At 37.0% G+C, this 23,229-nt stretch overlaps 1 protein-coding gene across 9 annotated transcripts in view; it reads right to left on the bottom strand.

The window, feature by feature from the left end:
- Positions 1 to 1,028: 1,028 nt before the first annotated feature.
- Positions 1,029 to 23,229, bottom strand: part of RBMS3 (RNA binding motif single stranded interacting protein 3) — a 674,890-nt gene continuing 652,689 nt past the window's right edge. For 5 of the 9 annotated variants that reach the window (XM_087430659.1, XM_014790089.2, XM_004419451.3 and 2 more), the window contains 2 exons: positions 18,992 to 19,072; positions 16,150 to 16,281 (listed from right to left, as the gene is read on the bottom strand). In XM_087430659.1, the coding sequence (XP_087286785.1) occupies positions 16,150 to 16,281; positions 18,992 to 19,072 (213 nt within the window). Of the gene's footprint in view, positions 7,453 to 16,149; positions 16,282 to 18,991; positions 19,073 to 23,229 lie in introns of those variants that run through there. The other 4 variants (XM_014790085.2, XM_004419445.3, XM_004419448.3 and 1 more) reach the window with 1 other exon arrangement.

Genomic DNA, 23,229 nt, shown 5'->3' with positions numbered 1-23,229 from the left:
AGGACCAGAGTTGAGGTTTGAGCAAGGCCGGCAACAGAGAGAAGGAGCCAATGAAAGGTGCCTGCTCCCTCTGAGAGAAGCAAGGGCAAGTAATTGAAATTCACTCACTAGCCTGATGAGCTGCTATGGGTGCCAAAGGGTGATCAAATTCAGACCTCAAGAATGTGAGTGCCTCATGTTTCTCATGTATATTTAGTATGTATATATTATGAATACATGGTGCTTCATGGATATTCAGTGCACCACAAATACACAGTGTTTTCTTGGTCTTTCCATTTCTTTCTATTTTTGTTCACACTTATGTGCTCTACTTATTTTATCTGTCTTAAAGTTTACTCACTTCACTGTGTTGACTACATCATATGAATTTCATTCACCTCATTTATTTTATTGTCTTCTATAGTAGAATTAAACATTCTCAAAAAATACAGCAAATGCTTATTACAGCATGGAATATTTTTGGCCCTCGAACTTGAGCTCCAAGTTAGCTTGACTGATTCTGGACCAGAGAAATATATTTTCTGCTTATTTGTCTACCACAGTCATCTATAGCTTGAGGAATGTACACTTCTGATTTTGGTTGACCTGGAGTTTAATACTTACAGGGATATAAACCACAGGTGTCAAAAGAAATTTCTTTATTGTTATATATAACTCTCTGTCTCCTGGCCTTCACACAAGATGCATCAAGTAGTTGGTTGATGTTGAGCATGTTTGGAGATAGGTGCTGGATGGTCTCTGAATCCCTATGCAGAAAAAGTGGGAGGAGTGTATGAGGTCCTAGGAAGACCTACATGGTCTACGTCCCCTAAAACCCCCAAACAGTGACTTTCTCGGGCTCCCTTGCATGAATAGAATGCTCCCTTCTCTCTCACTTTTTGTTACCACGGATGGTTCGTTTTTTGTGGAATTCTGTAGGAAACCAGCAGTATACCCAGTTAAATACAGACTCTGTTCCCTCCCACAAGGCCCTCCCTCAACCCATCTCTGGAAGAGTGAAGAAAAACACAACAGCCCTACTTCGTTGATTTTATTTTCATTTTTTATTGAAAGCTTCATCAAAGAAAACAGAAGTTTAAACCTAACATCCACTGATCTACAGAAAGCCCAAGGAATGGGGAAATGGTAGCGAATTTGACTGTGGTACAGATGAAAACATTAAAAATAAAACCAGAAACACCATAGAATTACATAACTTTTCATGACAGTCAGAGACAGCAGTACAAAGTGCTCTTAAATAAAGTTCAAAATTGAATGATGTTTCAGAAGTTCCATGAAGTCAAATATGGCCTGAAATAAGGGTTTTAAAAGTAGCTGTGTCCCTTTTATTTTCAATAAACTGAGTATTTCGTAGCAAGTACACTTTTACATATTTTTTTTTAAATTAAGATTCCAATTATCTTCTTCTTCTTTTTAAATAAATGGAAGCATTAGTTTCCAGAATGGAGAAAACTTTTTCAAGTATCTCTTTGAAATTGTTTTTACCATTCCTGAAAAGTCTGGAATAACTCCTTTTTTATACATGAGGAAATAACATATTTTGGGGAGGAGGACAGAGCATCTTTCGTAATAATCTAAGACCAGAGAGTTTAAAATACAAAGCATAACACTAAAGTTACACTTTGGACACTATTTAAATTTGAAATTCTCATTAAAAAAATCCACTGGAGTGTCAAGGTTATTCAGCCTAGTACAGTAACACAAAGTCAAAAAATAACAAAACGATGCACTTTTTTTGTCAAAGATTTAAGATACAGATAAGAGTGTACATTTAACCAAGAGCTCCTATTAGATTCTCATAACTCAATTTTGAGTTGACCTTTTCTACTGGTTCAAATTTCAATAGTGAACGAAACCAAAACAGCTTTCTTTTATGGGAAGCCAAATTCTTTGCTACAGTTTTTTCCTTTATATTCTGCAAAAATACAGCCAACTCTCAATTATTTGTAGTGGATGGGAAAGGGACATTATGGGTAATAAAAATCCATGGTATATAATGCACTGACATTGACTTTACCAATGATTTCAAACTCCTTCAACAAGTCAATATTTAACAAGAAACAAAATAGACTGATTTGAATTTTATTTCCAAAGGTTTCTTTTTCCACCCTCAGGGTGAAATGCTAATAAAAAGGAAATAGAGCCCAAGTCCTAATAGCTGAAAGAGAAGACAAAACAAATGCACAAAGCAGATAATTAGCCCTTCAAAAATTGAGAGTGATTGTATTTCTGCAAGACTCAGTCATCAGGGCAGTGACTAACTGGGGGGAATACAATGGAGGAAAAGTGGGACTCTGTGGACTGGTGGTTCTTCCTGCAGACTCCAAGCTTGATCTCATCTCTGCTTCTGGTTTAAAGCTTCCTGAACGGAAGAAGCTTGTCTTAAAACATTATTTTCCTTTCCATAAATACAAAGAAATGAACATTGAGAAGTCACCCATCATTTTTTTGTGACAGTGAGCATATGTATTGGAGTATAAAACCAAAGATGAAAGAAATCACCAATCTGGGGTGAGCTCTCCTGCTCTACATCATAAAAGATTTTTGAGGCCACTCAGGGATTTTGCATTTAGCTTTTGTACTTTCCCGAACTCTATGTAGTCCACAAAGGACAGCCGTGACTAAGAGCACTTGGATGAAGAGACCAATTACATATTTAAGAATATTTGATAAGAAATGTTAAATTTGAGTTAGACTCAACTGTCTTTCAATGCCACAGTGGATGTCATTTGTAAAACAAACTGATTCATTAATGGAATCTCATTATCACTCTGCCCTAGGAAGGGTGTAGTGAACAGAATCAATGAGCCTCTTTAAATTCCATCAGTCCCTCATATTGGAGTGAGATGCTGTCAGTCCCAGTGAGCTCAAAATTTTGAAGCATGCCAGCCACAATAACAGGAAAAACAAAATCTCCTCCTTTACTCCCTACTGTGGACAAGATAATGTAGATAAAGGTCCATGACATGTTTAATTTATTACGAAGTGTGATTTCTCAAATGTGGTGAATGTTGTTATTCATGTACATAAATGTCCTTGCATTAGATTTTGTATCATATAAAAACATTTATCCCTGAAACCCACTTAAGGATTTCTTTTTGTTTATCAGCTCATCTGCAGTGGCTCATGCACTCAAATTAAGAATGAGACTGAATTGTCAAATGTATTTTTAGTCTCCTACTAACATTATAATCTGTCTAGACAGTCCATTGAAACATCTCCTCAATCAGGAAGAAGGCTGCAAAGGTCCTAGTTAAATCAAATCTCACTCTTCATTAATGAGGATTTTAGGCCACTGTAAAAGATACATAAGTATATAATAGACATTCCAATTACTCAAATAGTGTTTTTTGGGAAAAAATTACTGTTTTGTCAGATGTGAATTAAAAATGATTTTAAAGCAGTTTTGCAAGTGGTCAATGTATTCTGAAGTACAGTGAACTTCCTGCTCCATCCAGCCTTCTTCTCCTCTCAGCCTTCCATCTCTAATATGAACACTTTTAACACCACATAGCTTTTCACTAGAAGGGGTAGAATTGAGTCTTGTATGCTGTCAAATGTAGCAGATCCGTTAAGGTCACAGGAAGAATTGATTCATGTGAAGCATGGAGACAACATCTGAACAACTGAAATCTACCAAAAGAAACCAACCCTGGCCAAACTGGAGTAAGGCAGGATTTTTTTTTAAGAATATTATGTCACTTGCAATATTTAAGACATGACAGTGTTCAAGGACAAACAGTCACCAGCACTTGCTAGCGCTACCTTTAGTTCACGTGGGGTCGATGTCATCTTCAAGAAGACATGGCCATGTACTGAGGAGGCCCCAGTCACTATGCATACTTTGCCTCCCCTGACAACACCTTATCATTATTGAAAGAAAACTCACTCCTCCACTGACCATGTAACTAGAGTTTGGATGACACAGCATTTATCCCATTTGGATTGTGGCTTTAGTTTGTTTCCTGATATTTAGGCTAAGTCTTGGCAATTAAAGTTGAAAGGAAAAATTGAAACATCTGAATAAATGCTTGAAAATCTGGTGAACCAGAATACTTTAAAATAATTATTATAGTCCTAAATGGGATTCAAATCACCATAATATATATTGTTGATAAAATTAGGATTCCGATGTCTGCATATATTGAACACACATTTTGGTTTGTTTCATTTTTCATACAATGTAATGCTGCTTACCTGTTAATGCTTTTTTTCTCCCAGACTTGACTCTTAAAAAACAATCTTTAGGTAAGAAGACAGATGCAAATTTGAACATGTGCAATTTTTTCCTTCTTTTTCTTTTTGGTTTGAAATAAGATATTTTATAGAATGGCACGATATAAAAAATCCAAACACAAAACACACGTGGATACATAAAATGACAGGTAATTTCCTTTTGCCTGAAGTGGCTTAAAAAAATTGAGATCACTGAAATTTCACAGTTGAAAAAAAATGTTTCTGAATGTACAAATAAAGTGGTAGTTTTGAATAGAAACAGGAAGTTACCTAGGCACGTTCATCAGCCACATGGTAGCTACCTCTTAGCCTCATTGTTGATTGCGTAAATGAGACTTTCTTTGTATCACATTGTTTTTTTTTTTTTACAGAAACAAAGGAAAGCATGTTGGTTTCATATTCAAATGAATTATGCCCAGGATAATCCTTATTTATGCAAAGAATTCAGAGAGTGAAAAAGAGAAACAGAAGACACAGTTCCCATCCATGGTTGCTTAGACCCTTTGTAACTTGGTGGCTCACTTCTCAAGGATAAAACTTAAGTGCCACCCTTAAAATACATGAGAAACTGAAGGATGGAACAGAAGAAAGTACAAATCTAGGATTCTCTCTAAAGCATGGAAAACCATGAGTGTGGGTGTGACCAGTTGGAATTTCTCTGCAGCACATGTTAAATTTTCTTGGATACACTTTGACTCTAATTAGACCACAAAGCTATGGAGTCACTCTCTAGATCTGAGCTTCCAATTCATGGGGTTGCAAATAAGAGAACTGGGTCTCTTTCAACACTAGGCCTTTGTTTATAGGTCATAAATAGCGGAATATTGACAATTTCATATGAGTCAAACTCATTACTCATGTTGACCTAATGGGAATATGATTTATTTTTTAAATTTTATTTAGTTTTTAGAAGCCTACCCTGTTTCCTTTTACAGTGCACTTATTGCATTTCCCTCTTCCTTCTGGACTAAGACAGGTTCCTATGACTTAGCGAAACGAGTTCCACCTATTTGATTCTAATGATTCATTCAGAAAGAAATTCTAGTGAATGGTTCAATGAACAAAATTCCATTGTCCTTAATTTCAGGCAAAACTGTACAGGTTGAACATGGATTTCATGAATCAAATATGCAAAGATGTTTAAGTCAATTTAATTAATTTTAGACAAAGTTTTGCATCATTCTCAATGCAAATATATCTCCTTTGGCTTTCATGATTGATCAAACCTAATTCTTTTGGTTCTTATTTATATAAATCATACAATTTCTTGATTGTCAACTAGCATTTTAAAAGCTTACCTAAATTCCACCAATAGAATCCTCAATGTTTTTGGTCCTACTTGCCTCAGAGTTAAACTGAAATAAAAAGGTCTCTTTTTCTTTCTTCTGACAATACCAGGGTATGAAAATACAAAGAAAAGAAGCAAAAAGAAGATATTTCCTCCCCCATTGCAGAATCAAGGTAGCTATTCATGGTGGATGATGACAAAGACTGAGGTGAGAAGGCAAAACCAAGAGCTGTCAGAATTTAGAAGGAAGACTATTGTTACAAATATGATGAGACCTTTTCAGGAGACCACTCACCATTTAGACTATCACTAAGCTTTTTTTGACAAGTGACCTTTTAGGCCAGGTTCTAGGAAGTGTCTTTAGTTCAAAATTCACATAAAGAAATTCCAACATGTTAAACAAGTGTCATAGCTTATTGGTGGCCATCAATACAGGTTTCACTATTCAAGAGAGCTAGCAAGGAACCAGAAAAGCCCATGGAATTTAAACCATTTGGCTCTATCAGTTGGTATCCAGAACTCTTTGTGCTGAAACTGCTGAACATAGCAGGCACAAGCTTCTACCATCAACAAATACACATTAAAAAAAATTTTTTTTTGCAGTATGTGAAACACCAGTGGAAGGTAGTTTAAACAAACAACAAAGTAAGAACTGGTCCGGCCATGTAGGTCAAATAAAATTTTTAAAAGAAAAGAGAAGAAAAGAAAACAATCTCTATCTTCTGGACTGCAATAGGGTGCCACTTCATCTTTGGTATAAAATAGGCCATCCATAGGCTGAATTTGATCACAACTAGGAAAGACTACAGAAATTGTCAACAATTTCTCTATCTATTGCTTTTTTTGTTATTTTTTTTTTTGCACTTTTTGACCATAAGCTCCTATCTACTTAAGTTTTTTTTAATGCTCTTAAGCTAGGTTTTGCAATGTGACAAGCAAAGCTGACTAAAAACTTTGTAAAGCTCATAAAAAAGACTGCAGATAAAAAGCACTAACGCTTTTGCTAGCAATCACGCTTTGTAAATTAAAAAAATCTGCATTCTGCCCCCCAAACACGCATTATTTCTAATGCAGTTGTTTTTAAACCAACGTTAATAACTTTACCGTAAAATGTTTTAGCTTTCTAGAATGATTCAACACTTAAGACAAAGTTCATGAAAAGTCCCAGCATTTTCCCAATTCTTGCAGTTGCCATGGTTTCTTTTATCAACAAATTTTCTTCAAATGAAGAAAAACATTTTCTTTTAAACTGTACAGTTTTTTTTCACCCTAAAAACTCATAGTCTTAAACTTCTGCACCAGTTAAAGCCGGCACAATATTTCAATTCTTTCTTGATTTTTTTTTAAACAAGACGTTGACAGCTTGCCTCGAGAGCCTTTGACGTCCTTAAAATTAAGGCAATTAAGATTCAAGATAAACCTTACCTAAATATTTCTAAGAAAAAAATAAAATAAAAAAAACCAACCCGCTAGATTGAAAGGGAAAAAGAAAGAGTAGCTTAATTACTGAGGAAGACAATTTGTTTCCATTTCTGCTTGCCCACTTCTTGACATCAGACTTTCCGTTAAAAAAAAAAATCTATCTACACCTTCAGATAAATTCTGAATTCCAAAGTTCTTCTAGATAAAATGTCAACCTTCCATGATTTGTTTCATTGTTGTTGGGTTTTTTTTTTTTTTCCTCTTCTGGGTTTTTTTCTTTAATTAAAAAAAAATGATGGCAAAAATAAACTGTCACACCACATGAAGGAACCATTTGCACAGCACAGAAAAACACTTTGTTTTCATTGGGTAAAGTAGAAAATTAAAAAAAAAAAAAAAAGCATTCCACTGACGCCTGTGCAAACTGGAAGCCAACTTCTTGTTCAATGAAGTGTCTTCATTCAAGGCAAAGTTTCAGACAGACATTCTTCAGTCTTGTTTATGGTCTGTGAAAACAATTGAATATGAGTGGTCATTACATCAGAGCAACTTTGAAATTACCTTTTGTGCTCTTTTCCGGTGTGGTCTCTTTGAAAGATCTGAAGTTCTTTGAACATAACAATCATCAACGAAGTTGTAAAATTATATTAGGCCTATGAAAGTGTCAAATTCTGCCACTTTCACACAAATATATATACTCGAGCGAGAAAGTTTGTTCACATAAGTATCAAGGCTAATAGATCAAGAATATATTTCAATTCTAAAGTAATAAATATTACAACTATACCCAGACAAGCAACATTGTCTATGTGCATGGAATCTATTTTCATTGCCTGGCTTCAGTTGTAGCTCCCCGAGAAATTCTTTGAGTAATTCTGTCCCCCCTCCCATGGAATTCATCATTAACTCAGTCAACAAATATGTGAATCTCTCCTACACACCCAAGACATAGCCATGGATTGTATGTTACCTTGTGGTATTCACCAAGTATATTCACACAAGCCTTGTTGGCCCAGTAATTAAGACAGACAGTTAAGAGGGCAATGAAGTCTTGTTCACTTTCCCTCTTTTCCTTCTCTTCTTTGCTCATCCATCTCATCAAGATTTTAAATTCTTGAGAGTAGGGACTATATTTTACTTCTACTTTTTACTTTCCAGGAGTCTGACAGTAGTATGCACATAAAAGGTGTTTAACTGGACAAGTGCCATCTTTTTTTTTTTTTTTGTGAGGAGGACTAGCCCTGAGCTAACATCTGGTGCCAATCCTCCCCTTTTTTCTTGAGAAAGATTGGCCCTGAGCTAACATCCGTGCCCATCTTCCTCTACTTTATATGCGACGCCGCCACAGCATGGCTTGACAAGCGGTGCGTTGGTGCTCGCCCGGGATCCGAACCTGCGAACCCTGGGCCGCCACAATGGAGCGCGAGCACTTAACCACTTGTGCCACTGGGCCGGCCCCAATAAGTGTCATCTTTATTATATGCCACTTTGCTTAGTCTAGCCCAAATAATGTCTTCTGTTGCTGCCCCATCTGTATTTCAGGGTGAGTTTCTAGTGGGTTGCCCTTTACTCTTAGCTCTTCTACCCACAGATTACAATTTTGCTAAATAATTTTAGGGGTGTGCTTTAAAAAGAAGAACCTTTAAACTATCGTAGGTCATATTTAGATGAAGGCCTCTTCCTTTAGTGCTCTGCAGGTTCTTCTGATGCCCAGTTGCTTAATTTAGTAAAGAAACCTCAGGGCTGCGAGTACAGTTGTACAGGTTGTTCACTGTACAGGATGCATGGCTGAGGAAGTGCATGGGGCTAAGTTCCAGGTCACAGTCTGTTGTCCAAGCTGCAACACTCTGGTGCAGGGCTGCATTTTCCAAGAGCCAGTGGGCCTAATTCAAATTCACAAAAAGCCCTCAACAATGTTTTGAACTGTATGACAGTTAGCCTGGGATGACCCACTGGGGTTCCTTTTCCTAATTTGCAAAAAGCCTTCATATAAGTCAGCTATGGCTCTTAGAAATCTGATTAACTTGTTCATAGAATCATGTAAAGAAAGCAACCAGTTGATAGATTGAATATTTCCATTTTTAATCAATAGTTTAAGTATCTAGAAATACGTTATTTTCCTGTGTTATGCAAGAAAGTGGGATTTCTTTTAAGAAGAAATGCAATTAAAATTTTCTTAATAACAGCAACGATAATGGAAATTTTATTAGTAATAGTCATGGGAACCATAGTATATATTTGATCTTTCTCTATATCTTTCAAAGTATAGACTTACTCCATTTATTTCTAAAAATTTATCTTGCTATGGGAACAAAACTTTTTTTCTTGATTTGGTGTTTTTGTTTGTTTTTTGGTCTATTCTTTGCTCCCACTTTCATCTTCCACTCTGGTATCATTGTACATTGAGCAGAAAATGCCTAAAACACCATGAATCTCTATAGGAGCTGCTAAATGAACGGTGTCTTACTCAACGGACTACAGTGACATAAAACACCCTCACTGCTCAGGTATGTCATGTGCACTGGTCTCGAAGCATCGTTATTTATGAGCTAGGCTAGAGCTACTTTCAAGTTTCACTGCCTTACACAAATGTTTCCAAGAGCCCTCTCCCATCACTGGCACGATCCTTCAAGCGGTCTCATTGCTACTTGAAAACAAATGAGGAGAAATAAACGGTGGTACTTTACGTTTTCATGGTTGCTAGCTGAAGTTCAAAGAGACAAGGCATTGCTGTTTAATAGAAGTAAATTCACTCCTGTCCCCTTTCTCCATCCTAGATGAAGTGTGAAAGTGCATGTTGACATAATGCTATGGATTGCACTGATACTCAACAAAAAATAGAAGGCTTCTAAATTTTCAAGGCTGTGATCATTAGCAATAAGAATATTTTAAGTTGGATAGTGAGACTAGTTGAGAAATAATATGGATTGCAGCTTAAAAAGAGGTATTCAGGGCCGGCCCCGTGGCTTCGCAGTTAAGTGCGCGCGCTCTGCTGCTGGTGGCCGGGTTCGGATCCCGGGCGCGCACTGACGCACCGCTTCTCTGGCCATGCTGAGGCCGCGTCCCACATACAGCAACTAGAAGGATGTGCAACTATGATATACAACTATCTACTGGGGCTTTGGGGGAAAAATAAATAAAATTAAAAATAAAAGACTTTTAAAAATAAAAAAATAAAACTATTCATGTGAATAAGATAACGAGTATGAAAATCATTTGTAAACTATGCAGATAGAATGAATTATTACTCAGAAACTTAAAGGACAGGTAAGGACAGTAATCAAGGGTATAATTTGCACATCATTAATATATTGACAACGTATAGGGAATTGGTGTTCACGACAGTTCAGTTAGCCAGAGAAGACCTGAAGAATAAAAAGACTTGGCAATACTGGGGTTGAGATAAAGGCCTTCTAAGGTCAGTGTGAATATTGGAAGATTAGGAGTTTGCCTGGATTTACTATCACAGAGTCATTTTGAACCGTCTCATCCTCCATCTTCCCACCAAAAAAAAAAAAGCGGAGTAAATAGATAAGGAAGTAGCAAAACATAATCTTAGACATCTAGACTATTTGAGCTGGAAGAAGGCTTAAAGATCATCTAATGATGCAATATTCCCCCATGGCAATCCTGACAGATTAGCTTCATATGATGTCATGTGAAAAGAGGGATTCTGTGGTCCAGAGTTTAGGAAAAACTGCACACAATCCACCCAATATTGGATTACCCATAGGTAAACTAAACACATGGTTAGGGCACCCACAAAGGAAGGTATCAATACAAAAGAAATGCTTTAGAAAGAATGTAATCTTTTAAATTAGCAGAAAAATAATCATCATGTTGTCAATCAAAATTTTATTAGCATTCTTTAATAATTTAATATGTTAAATAAAATCTCTGAGAATTCCAAAGGAGGAGGGCAGCACACACTCTAATCTCTCAGGAAGTAAAATATTTGAAGTATTTGTTGAGCCCTCTGGGAGGTCATGGTCATTAGCATTTTAATGGCTTTGAAGGGAACTGCAATTAAAGGAAGCATTTCACTTAGGTTAAAGCAATGTTTCCCAACACCGCTTTTGACCACTCCACGCTACCCCAACTCCAGGGAATGGTAGTAAATCCTCCCCCAGCACTAGAGACCTAATTTATACTCTTCAGAGAACACTGAAGAGGAAAAGGACGCTCCAAAGGGTTGAGTGATGGCTAGTAAGTGGCAAAGGGGGAATCTGAACCAAGGACTTCTGATTTTGCATATTAGAATTTAACTTTGCTGGAAGACCCATGCTTTTCAAATCCTAGTTATTTTTAAGATTTCCTAAATAGTACAAAGAAAAACTGATAAAACTTGTGCAGGAATTGGAATTTCCATAGAATTTCCAAAATAAACCACAGGCCTCATTTCCTTCCTTTGGGATAAAAGTCCAGTCTCTCTTGCATTAATAGCCTCTTTTAACAATGGGAAAAAAGGCATGAATACAAAATATGAAGACTTGCTTTTTAGCTTGGAAAGTTAAATTTGAAATATTAAGTTATTTGCTGACATAGATCCCAAATATAACCTTTTTATTCATATGCACACCATTTATATTTCTCAAACTTTTATCCTACAACCTTCTGCTGTTATGTCTGTAATTTACTTTAAAATACTTTAGTATAGACATTATAGTGTTAAATATCTGTGCAATGGGTTAAGCTACTTTTCAGGGGCACACAGCTACCCTAATCAGAATTTCACAGCACACAGGAGGTCAGCTATCATTTAATGAGAAAGGCCAGAGGTTTAGACAAGTACTTTAAACTATCCATATCTCAATTAGCATAATGATTGTTAGAAATGGGTTGCCTGATGAAAGAAGTGGCATGTTAATTAGCATAATGATGTTAGAAATGAGCTGCCATTTGTGAAATTTGGAGTATTTAAGATAACATGGATTGTCTAAAATATTTTAGAGATATTCTCCACTCTACATGAACAGGAAAGATACAATAAGAAGGTAGGGGAATTTGTGGCCTATAACTTTAGAGATAGGGCTTGTGGCTTGATTTCAAAACAAGACTGTCACAGAGTAGATTTCTGGTGGCCTCTATAAGGATAACATAGTCCTACCTCTAGAAAATGGTCAAATCTAACCTGAGTTGATTTTTTATGTAAAGTGTGGTCAGATTATTTAAAAGAACAGAGCTGGGACTTTGCCAAGTGTGCAGAGCAAGCTGTATAAATCGTTTTGTGCCTGCTTTCTAATTAATGCTTCTTTAATAAATATCTCTGTGGTTGCTTTTCCATCTCTTAAATTTTCTCCAGGGATGGTTGTATAAGAAAAAGAACCCAGGTGTTTACAGGACCCAAATGCTTGGCTCAATTCCCAGTGTCTTCCTTAAATGTTTCTAAAGAATCTCACGTCTCACCATGACATAGGTCAGCTTCTCTTGCCCGAAATTGCTAAAAACTTGGAGAGAGTCACAATTTATTCCTTTTATAAAATTTCAGAAGTGCTTGTCATCCATCAATTGATTTGACTCAGGGTGTTGTTTTTGTTTTCATTCAATATTTTATTGTTGCTTTTGTTTCAAGTCAAAAACTCCTAGTACTTTGCAGCATGTTAAAGAGAGGAAGTTGAGAATATAAACAGGACCTGTTAAAAATTTTCTCCAGGTTTAAAGAAATGTCCGCAAGGCAATGTAAGTGGTTTTCACATGTCACACATTTGAAATGTGCCATGTTCCAGGGTGCTTTCCTCTCTAGTATGTTGCAGCAACGAGCACGCCCTGGGGAACATCCTGTAACATATATTCCTGCATGAATGCAAAAGAAAATTCCTTCAAATGAGTAAATCCCTTACCATAATTTTTACCATGATGAGGACATGGGATGGAGGATTTCTTTCCTTGATATTTATTATCTGTGGAAATCTCAGCATTATCAACCCTAAGAATCAATTGCTCAAGGCACATAACTATGGTATAACCATAGTTTTAAGCATATATAAACACTTCAAGTTTTATGTGGTTAGACTCAGACTTCCTCAAATATTTCAAGGAATAAAGCTTCTTTGAATTGACTCATTATAAGGATAATTAAATTCCTTGTCTGTCTCCACAAATCAGGCCCTCCTGGGCTTTTATCTCATCTGCCTCTGTCAGTGGCATCAATAACTCCATCATTTTGCTTGGAATTTTTAAGTCCTGTTTCCCTTTTTCTCTTGCTTCAGTCTCCCCCGTCTGCTACACACACCATTACACTTGCTACCATCTGACTCCAGACCTTTGTTCTCTTTTGTCTAAATCATTGCAATAACAGGACTGTCTGTTTCCATTGCTTCCAAATCCATTGTCTACTTCAGCTGGAACAGCATTGGAAGAACAAAGGAAATGCTGTCCAACCACCAGAGTATGGTACCTGACATTAGCATCTGGGTTCTATCTGTCTTTTCACACTCTTTTACTTCTGCATTCACTTCTCAAAGAAACACTCTGAGCTTTCCCACCCCTGGACTTTGGTCAAGATGTTAACAACCACCTGGAACATTTCTCCTCCCTCTAAGACCCAGTTCCAGTTATCACAACCTCCATCAAAGCTTACCCAGACAAAAAAAATTAGATTCTCCTATTACTACAGGACTTTTTTAAAAAGCTTGGTTCATTATTTTCCTTGCAGTATACAAATCTTGTCTATGTGTAGGTCTAAATTCCATACCAGATTGTAAACCCTGGAAGGCAGGAATCTTGTCTCCTGGCATAGTACCTGGATGATGCTAGGTACTACAAGTGAAACTGGGTCTAGGTGTGGACGTAAATTGGCAGACTCTCACTGGAATCCATGAGAGGCAGAGATGCTCTCTCTAGATCAAGCAGAGCACTCCTCTCCCCACCACATCATATAATGACCATGGAGAGGTGGGGACAACCCTGAGAAAGAAGAGAGTATCTCATGGTGGGCGACAAGTAGGGGCAGCTAAAGCTGATTTAATCAAGTAGGGAGAAGAGGAGCTTCTGGCCTATTGCAAGAAGGGGAAATTTCACATACTGAAAGCCATCCTTGAAACACATCCCTCTAAACCTGCCTCCATTGGTAACAGAGTCATCGAAATGTAAATAAAATCCTGTCATTATTCTCTTTAAGCCCTCCAAAGGTTTTCTAGCTCACTTACCATAAAACCGAGAATAATTACACAAAGCCAAGTATCTAAGGACCAAAGGCTCTATAAAAGCTAGCCTGTTTGACCTCATCTCCTACAACGCTCTCCCTTAGGTCACCAAATTCCAGCCTCTGGTACCTCCTCCAGAGCTGTGAATTTCTGTTTCCTCTGCCTAGGGTGTTTTTTCTCCAAATCTCTCCAAGATTAGCTCCAATCATCTTTCAGATCCAGGCCTACATGAGACGCCTTCCATGATACCAAATCTTAGGTATTTACCCAGTCACTTTCTATCACAAGAATCTTTTGAAATAATCTGCTTTGCAATTCTGTTTCTCTTTGATTATTTGTTGATTGATCCATTGATTGTGAGTCTACTCCTAGTAGAAAGTAAACTGCAAGAGAGTGGAGGAGGCATCTGCCTCTTTCATTGGTCTTTCTCTAGCATCTAGAATGCTGCCTGTCACATAGCAGGCACTCAGTCAGTAATTGTTGAGTGAATGTGTGAAAGCATCTTTTTCATTTATCCAGACGTCATTAAACCGTTAGCAAGAAGGATCTGGGATCACTCATCTCCTCATTATGCTGTGAAATAGCCAAAGCCAGTTTCACCTCCTCACTAAGCCTTGAAAATTGTTTTTGGCAAACAGTATCTCTTATCTCTCCCCAGTGTTGCTCATGGTGCTTCCACATAGCCAGTCTCTGCTCCTTTCTCACATGTAATCTGCTGAGCAGACTGAAAGAAATTCCAATAAGCTTGGAACAGAGTGCCAGAGACTACCATATTGCTTGGTGTGCCTTGATGTGTGCAAAAGTGATTCACACAGGCTATAGGTGAACTTAAAAAAATGCTTTATTCACTGTGGATCTTTCCTGAACGTTATTATGCGATAGTAATAATGATAATGAAAATAATCAAATACCTTATATTTGTAAGGTGAAGTCATGTTCTGAGTACATTTAATTTGCAGGACTGACTTTAGAAGCTAAACCACATATAGAAGATTCCGTTACTGTGATGAATCTTTAAAGAACAGACAAATCTCTAAACGTGTATCAAGGTTAAAGAGGAATGACGATCAAGAGATGGAGCAACACTATGCAGACTGGAAGGGTCATTTGGGAATTCTCTCTTCACCAGAGCTTTGATTGTTATCTACAAAGTAGAATAGTTTGCATGACAAGACATCTGTCTATGTACTGAACTTTTGTTAATTCCTTTTGGTTTCAACCCAAACTTCTCAAGTTTCAGTCTACAAAAGTACTCAATACAAAGCCAACTCTACTTTTGTTTCTAAGTAATCTAAGGATTTGCAAGAGTAATTTTACCCACCTGATTTTTGCTTTGCCATTTATTCCTGAATAAGACCCTACTCTATGTTTTATATTTTACAATACCTTTTTCTATAAATTATTTTACTGGGTATTCAAAGCAACCCTGCAAGAGGAGTGCTACTGTCTTCATTTATGAATACGGAAACAGATCAAGATGCAGGCTCACTACCCAGCTTCAAGTGGGAACACTGGAGTTTTTTCAAAAATATGTATGGTAGGTTTTTTTAATAAAAATGTCTGCAAAGCCCCTCTCTGTATTCAAGCCTTTTGGTAGTGAACTGCAACATTAACTCTGGGGTTGGCCATGTGACTTGCATTGCCCAATGGGACAGTAACAAAATGAGTCACAAACAGAATTGAAAAATGTTGGTCATTTGGGCTTCCTCTCTTATTGTTCTCCAAATTCTGAGACTTCCATGTGAATAAGCCTGCTGGAGGATCAGAAACACATGGCACAATCGCTTCCATCACTCAACCAACAGCCAAGCAACATCTAGAAGCATACCTGCAAAAACGATGAGCAGCTGTCCCCAGATGCTTGAGCAAATCCAGTCAAGACCAGAAGAAACTCCACCTGAGGTCAACCCAAATTGCCAACCCACATAATCATGAACTGAATAAATGCCTGTCACTAAATTTGAGGTGGTCTGTACCGCAGCAAAAGCTAACAGACACAACATGAGAGTGATGTCAGGACGGCTGATCTTGAGGGAAAGAGCTTAGTGTAGCCCGGACTTACTTGGACTGTTGGTAAGAATATGCAGGTGCATGTTCATTGGACGTGTCCACTGCTATCTGTTGCTGCTGACCACTGGTGTCCTGGGATGAAGGTGCCACTGTCTGGGGAGAGGTATCAGCAACAACACCCTAAGGAGGCAAATAAGAACACAAAAGCCTTATTCGCTTCAGCAAAGGGCCCTCTTCCAGATGGACTGTAGAGAACACCTCTCTCCTGTTTGGCTTGAATCAAGTTGTGCTCTCCTACATAAAGCCACAATAAGTACTCAAAGGAAAACCAAAGAGCACATTTGGATAAGGGCTGAGGAATTCACCTCAACATGCAACCAAGAAGCCTTGCCATCAGAAGTCCTTGGAGCAGCCAAGTGGTCGGAAAATCATTTTGCCCATACTTAGAACTTTTAAACCATAGTTGCATACAGCCATGCTAAATAGTAATTTATTAATAAAAAAATTCATGAAGGATTCCTATAAAAACTTGTATATCCAACCATCTTCCCAGGGTAGTGCACTGTACCATGTCTATATGATTTGGCAAAACAATGAATTCTGCCCTTAAAAGTCTACATCTAAGTTTGGAATTCTTTTAAAAGGATACTGTTAAACAGGTTTTCCCTTCAGCATGTGATTTGTTTTGTTTTGTTTTCAACAACATGAATTGGAATTCATTTCGAAGTTTCAGAAAAAGAAACAAACATCCTTAATTTTGATTTGCTCCTCCCCCCATCCAAATCCACAAGAATGGATTTCTGCAGTTGGTCATAATTAGGGACATATGTTTGATTCCAAAAGAGGCATAGATGGTTTTATTTGATAGTTAGTAGGCCTAAGGAGGCATCTATCTGAATACAGTCTCCAGTTTTACTTATAGACTTGGATGTCTGCAGTTATGTCAGGTTTCAAATGTTTTTGGTCAACTTTCCGTCCCTAATTAAAGATCCCTGAAATTGTTCCTTAGAATCTGAAAATTCTCCCCATACTAATTCAGTCTTTTTTTTCCTAATATACTATTTGATATTTTGCATTTTCCTGAACCTCTCACCAGCATTTACTTGTGTGGATACTGGTAAATTTTCAGAGTGTTTTTACATAGAAAATGAATCAGTGCTTTTCCTTATAAGCACAAATTCAAGGCAATATATCAGAGTGTACTTAACGTTTTTCCTAGTAAAAGACTTCTTTTTAAATCTCTGATTTAACTATAATTAGACTGCTTCAAATAAGCCACACTGTCAAATGTGCTCATTATTTTATAGTCATCAAAATGTTCCAATTCTGCAGATAAGCGAACACCTTTGGTGTAGAGATAGAGGAATGCAAATTTGTGGCAGAGATTTATGCTTAAAGCGCTTAGAATGTCCAGATTCATAATTTTCTGATGGCCTATATGCTTTTTGATAGCTAAATATAGCAAAGAATATGTATTTTAATCACATATTCTTGAAATTATGAAAAGCCAATTAAAACCTATTTAACAGTGACACATTCTTTTGGCCCACAGGTCTGGAACACATAGAAGATTCAATAATTGGACCTCCTTGGTTTCCTAAATTATATGATAATGTCTTCTTAAACTTCTGTTTCCCAGACCTTGGTACTAGCACACATTTGTCACACATCAAAAACAAGCACATAAATATTTTAAAAGGTCCAAGTTAGTCTGTAAAGATCTCCCCCAGTCTCTTTAGCTCCAGAGGTTGGGAGAGTCATGGTGGACTTCCACGTGGAGTGGTGCCAACACACTGGCTGCTGACCAACTCATGAAGTAGCAATGGCACAAACTCCAGAGGAGTACTAGCTGATGGGAAGGAAAGCACTGTGACCATAATGGCAAATGTCATCAGAAGAAGGGGAGGAGGGGCAAGAAACAATAATGGCTGTTACCAGAGAGGAGTATACATATCTAAGTATTTTACCACCATCTGCATAGCTCTATGCCCCCTCCTTTTCTGTGTAGCTTGCTGGCTCTGTCCAGTAAAATGATGTGTAGAGGAGATGGATTCAGTCCAATGGAAAGAGAGAAGGAAAGGGACAAAGCTTCCATTAAGGATAAGATGACTTCATCATTCATGGTGTCCACAGCAATAAGAGTGGTACAACGTTTTCTTTCTTGTCTGCAGGATGCCACAAACCTGCCAAGGTACCTTCACTAAAGCAGGGTTCTTATTCTTTGGTACGTATTAGAATCACCTGACATCTTTTAAAAATCCTGACGTCTAGTCCATATCCCAGACTAAATCAGACAGGATCCAGGCAGCACTATTTTTGAAAGCTCTTGAAATGATTTCCATATGCAGAAAAGTTCAAGAACCAGTGCACTAGTCCAGTGCCTCTCAAATTTTAATGTGCACCCCGCTCCCTGAGGTTAAAATGTTAAAATGCAGATTCTAACTCAGTAGGTCTGGGTGGTGTCTAATAGTTTGCATTTCTGACACGCTCCCACAGGATGCTGAAGATGGTGGTCCGGGGACTGCGCTTTAAGTAACAAGGCACTAGAGAACTAGCTCATTCAAGTAGTAGTTGCAAACTTTTTTTTCTCCTCCCTATTTGTGAGTATTTGTGGTCAACATTGATGGGGTAGTGATTTGGTCTCTGATCTTTTCTCTAAATATGAAAAGGATACTTCTTTCATACCTCTAGAGCAAATTAGCTTATTTCATGTGCAAAGCAAAACATGGGCATGTTCAAGTAAAGGTATATATTTTCATATACTAATCTTGCAATTTCAGAGCAGCACAAAAATTACACATAAGGGTTCCTTGGGTTCTGAGAGGCCACGGTATATGTGGCTGAGGTTTATCTCCCTTAACTTCTTTCTATAAGACAGAGACAGACTTACTTCAATAGAAACAGCTGTCGGAGGCACAGGCGTGTACTGGGGAATGTAGGTCCCTTGCATAGGAGCGGCAGCAGTCATATACTAGAGGGAATCAAAGAAAAATGCAGGTGAACTTGGAATTGCAACCAGCGAGAAAAGTAGCTATCACAAGAGACTGCTTTAGGTCTGTGGCCCACGGCCGGTGCACGATTCAAGTTAAACTCTATTTTGACCAAAAATAAGACAGTTCCTAACAGCATGGAATGACCTTTGCTTACTGATTCAATACCAACAGCAGCCCACCTCCACGGTATCAGTACAAGTCAATTCACCCCCATTCCCTTACTTTGTCATTTTAAACATTCTTTATCAGATCTCAAACATTTCACTTTTTCATCTGAAACATAAACTCGATGAGGGCAGGGGTGATGTCTGTTTTTTTTTCTTCTCCATTTTATTGCTAGCACCTATCACACTGTAGGCCCTCAACAAATTATTTGTTGAATGAATGAATCATCATATTGTTAGTAATAATTTCTTTTCGAACTAAGAAAATAGAGAAATAGAGGAATAATGCAAGAAATATTTATGTAACAAGATTCAGAATGGGCAAATGTTATCATTTTGTTATTTTCACCTCATTTTTAATATATAAAAGCAATAGAGTGCTGCAGATAATGTTGAAGTCTCCTTTGTTCTCTTCCCCCGTTCCATTCTCACTGCCCATATTTCCTTTTCAACTCCTTTACCTCTCCAAATTTTCTTCATCCGGATGAACAATGAAACAGTCAAATCATTTTTCACTAAGTTGTAGTATTCAGTAAGATAGGCATTGGTGATAACACGTATTTTTGCAATGAAGAAAGGGATCCCTAGAAAAAATACATGCTCACCTACATGAACATAAAGTATGACCCATATTCCTATTTCTAATACACATTCCCTCTGCAAATGCAAAGTTCTGCTGTCTGAGAATGGAATTTTCTATGGAATCAACTATACTTCTGAGTTTTTAAACTTGAACAGCCTCACAAAACTTCAAAACCAGAATCATCTAATGAAGACAAGTTTTCTCAATTCATAAAGGTTTAGAGGAACGATTTTTAAGGAAAATCACAAGCCTCTGATTCTTTATTCTTCTAAATTTGCTGAATTCAAATATTAAGGCCATGCATAAATATGCAAAGCCTAAATTACTATGTTTTGTGTATCTTAGTACTTTCAGTATGCAACAGGTACAATGATTCTGAATCCAGAGAAATATCTGAATGGATATTAGCTCATCAGTTGTTGTTGTCTTTTAATATTCATGGAGAATTATAGCAACAAAGCAACTTTAGAATAAATGCATCTCCATCCTAAACTAAGCACTGTCCTACTGTATCCTTTTGCTAAAAATAGAGACGGCCTTAGTGAAACAACCTCAAATCAAACAAACCAAATTGTTGTCTGCAATCCATGCATTGCTACTAACAACCACTGAGTGCAATTCATATCTATATAAAAACAACCTTGTAACTTCGACCGAGAGCAATTGTTTGAAGGGCCTGGGGATATTAGTAATTATGCTTTATAGTTGAAAATTATCAGAGATTCCTGTGCCCTGTCCTCTGTGCTCTCACAGCATTCATCACTCTTCTATTAAAATTGTCCAGACTATCATCCCCTTAAAGGCATCATAGGCCAAGTTTTCCAAATCCCTGCATCTTCCAACACACCAAGCAATGCCTGATACTCAGTAAGTAATTGTTCAATGGCTGAATAAAAGGATACAAGAAGGAAGTCTTCCGTTTCCAATCATAAGTCTTACATGCCTCTTAGCTGTTGATAATTCTGAACTCATTACAGATATTAATTTCACCACGCCCATAATGTGCTTGTATAACCTTTAAACAAATACTTTAGCCAACTCTGCTCCTCATAGTCCTTGTGTCCTTAAGTAGACAATTAAGTATTCAGGTATCCGATTGCTATCAATTTTTCAAAAAAGTACAAAACTCTGGAGTTACATTTCAGCAAATATTATTTCACATCTAGAACTCTATGGCAGGTGTCTGCCTTGCCAACAAAACGGCTCTAGAAAGTGTGTTGGGGATAACAGTTCATTGGTCATTTCAGACAGGTGGTTTGCCTGTATCATACAGGTTTTAAAAATCCTTTAATTTAGTGTGGTGATGGGTTGTAATTAGTATTTGGGTGGTGAACGTGATGTAATCTATGCAGAAATAGAAGTATAATGATGTACACCTGAAATTTATACAATGTTATAAACCAATGTTACTGCAATAAACAAAAAATTAAAAAAAAAATCCTTTAATTTAGCATTCCCTACAATGAATTATTTTTAGAATGCTAGCTCAATTGAGAAAACAGCTTTCTGTGTTCCTATGTGTTTGAGCAATGCTGCATAATGCATCTTCTTTGATATTGACATATAATAAAAAACTCTGAGACAGCATCTTTTACAGAAGCCTATTTAAAGGTGATTAAACCAACATTTCTAAAACGTTTTATTTTGTACACCTATTAATTTTGCTTAGAACTAGTGCACTAAGGAACATATTTTGGAAAATATTTCTTTAATTGAATCTCAAAAAATCCTAGTAGATTTGTAGCAAGGGGGGATATATTTTTGCCAACTATGAATTTATGTAAGCACGGAATCATGTTCTACACTTTGGTCATGGTTTTCCAACATTTCTAATATAACATTTCCAACATTTCTAATAGTAAAAAGTTAATTCCTCACTCATTTGGATATTTTCTGTTCCAGAGTTAGTAATTCTAAACTTTGCAACTGGGTCTGCTGAGTGTGTGTGTCCTTTGCATAAGACGATGACGTCACTGGCACCCACGTACAGGACACCACTTTGATCTATCCTTGCTCTACTGTCTGCATCTCTAAGCAGATGCTTCTGTGAACTAGAGTTAAGGACACAGCCTGGGGCCATACAGAGCAATGTTCATCAGTTCACGTGAAAATCCACCTCATTTTTAGATTTCTCTTGCCAAACTAGAGTTCCCAGGCAGTATAGTTAATGAAAAGCATTTTATGTGACTCTTAGCTAAGCTTCTTCAAATGACTGAGTTATTCACAACCTCATCTGTGCTTTGTTTGATAAAACTGGATCAGTAAATCTTTAGAACTCCCATGACATTCAATGAAGTTGTGAACATGGCCAAAACTGATCTGCGTATGGTGTAAATTCATCCTCATCTTCTCTTCCAAACACTGCTATGAGTTAGGCAGGATGGTTCACCCATTTTACAGATTGAGAAACTGAGACCCACATATAATGGGAATAAATTCCAATGCTCCTGACCCATGGTTCAGCAGTTTTCAGTCTACTTTATTACCTTTGAAATTAAGGAAATAAGGCCTTAGCAGCTTCCTTTTGACCATTTACATGTAATATAGATATCAACTTATTTTCTTTATTAATGGGCTTTAATAACCAGACTTACAATTAAGAAATACAGAATAATATGCCTTTGATTAACATTTTTATTGTCATTTGATTTCCATACATTTTTTATTTTACTTTACTCAGAATACCTAATTTTCTTCTAGGAAGGCTACCTCATATGCTTAATTTATTTTATAACTTAACTTACTTTTATGCTGCTCTTCTGAATAGAACCAATAGAGATTTTATAATACAAATGAGATCAGCTCAGTTCAACGTGTTGTGTGCATTTATCTTTTAATGAAAAGAATCTTTCTGTTTGCTTTCCTTTTTTTTTTAAAGAAAAACTAATAGAGCTTGAGAATGTTGTTTGAAAGTTAGAAATAGGCTTATTTTAAACAAGTCAATGCTATGGAGTTTTACGCCTTGTAAGACTATTATCTCTGGATAAACTTTTGCAATAAAACTCTTCTGTGGTATATACGTGTTTTCCAGGGTAAAGCCTCAAGAAGTGACAGCCTTATAAAATTAGGAGCAAGTGCTTACAGGAAATGGCTACAGCTATGTGTAAGATCAACTCCCAGCTTTAGGTAATCAGTGAAAAATAACTCTGAACTTTCTCTGCAAGCACACAGTTTGATTTCCTTAAGAGCACAGATAAACTACAGTCATACTTAATAATCCGGGCTCCACAAAAAATTGTTTAGATCTGGTTGTTCAGAGACTGCTTTCATTTTATCCAGCTAACCAATGACAAAGGACTAAGAAAAGGAGCTACGATATAAAAAATCTGCCCTTTTAACTTGATAAACTCCTGTGGATTACTTATTAAAACTATAACAAGAATGGATG

This window comes from Ceratotherium simum, chromosome 5 (assembly GCF_057802395.1).
Source record: "Ceratotherium simum simum isolate JZ-2026a chromosome 5, ASM5780239v1, whole genome shotgun sequence".
In the NCBI taxonomy this organism is placed as follows: domain Eukaryota; kingdom Metazoa; phylum Chordata; class Mammalia; order Perissodactyla; family Rhinocerotidae; genus Ceratotherium; species Ceratotherium simum.
This window is presented reverse-complemented; position numbering and strand designations above follow the sequence as displayed.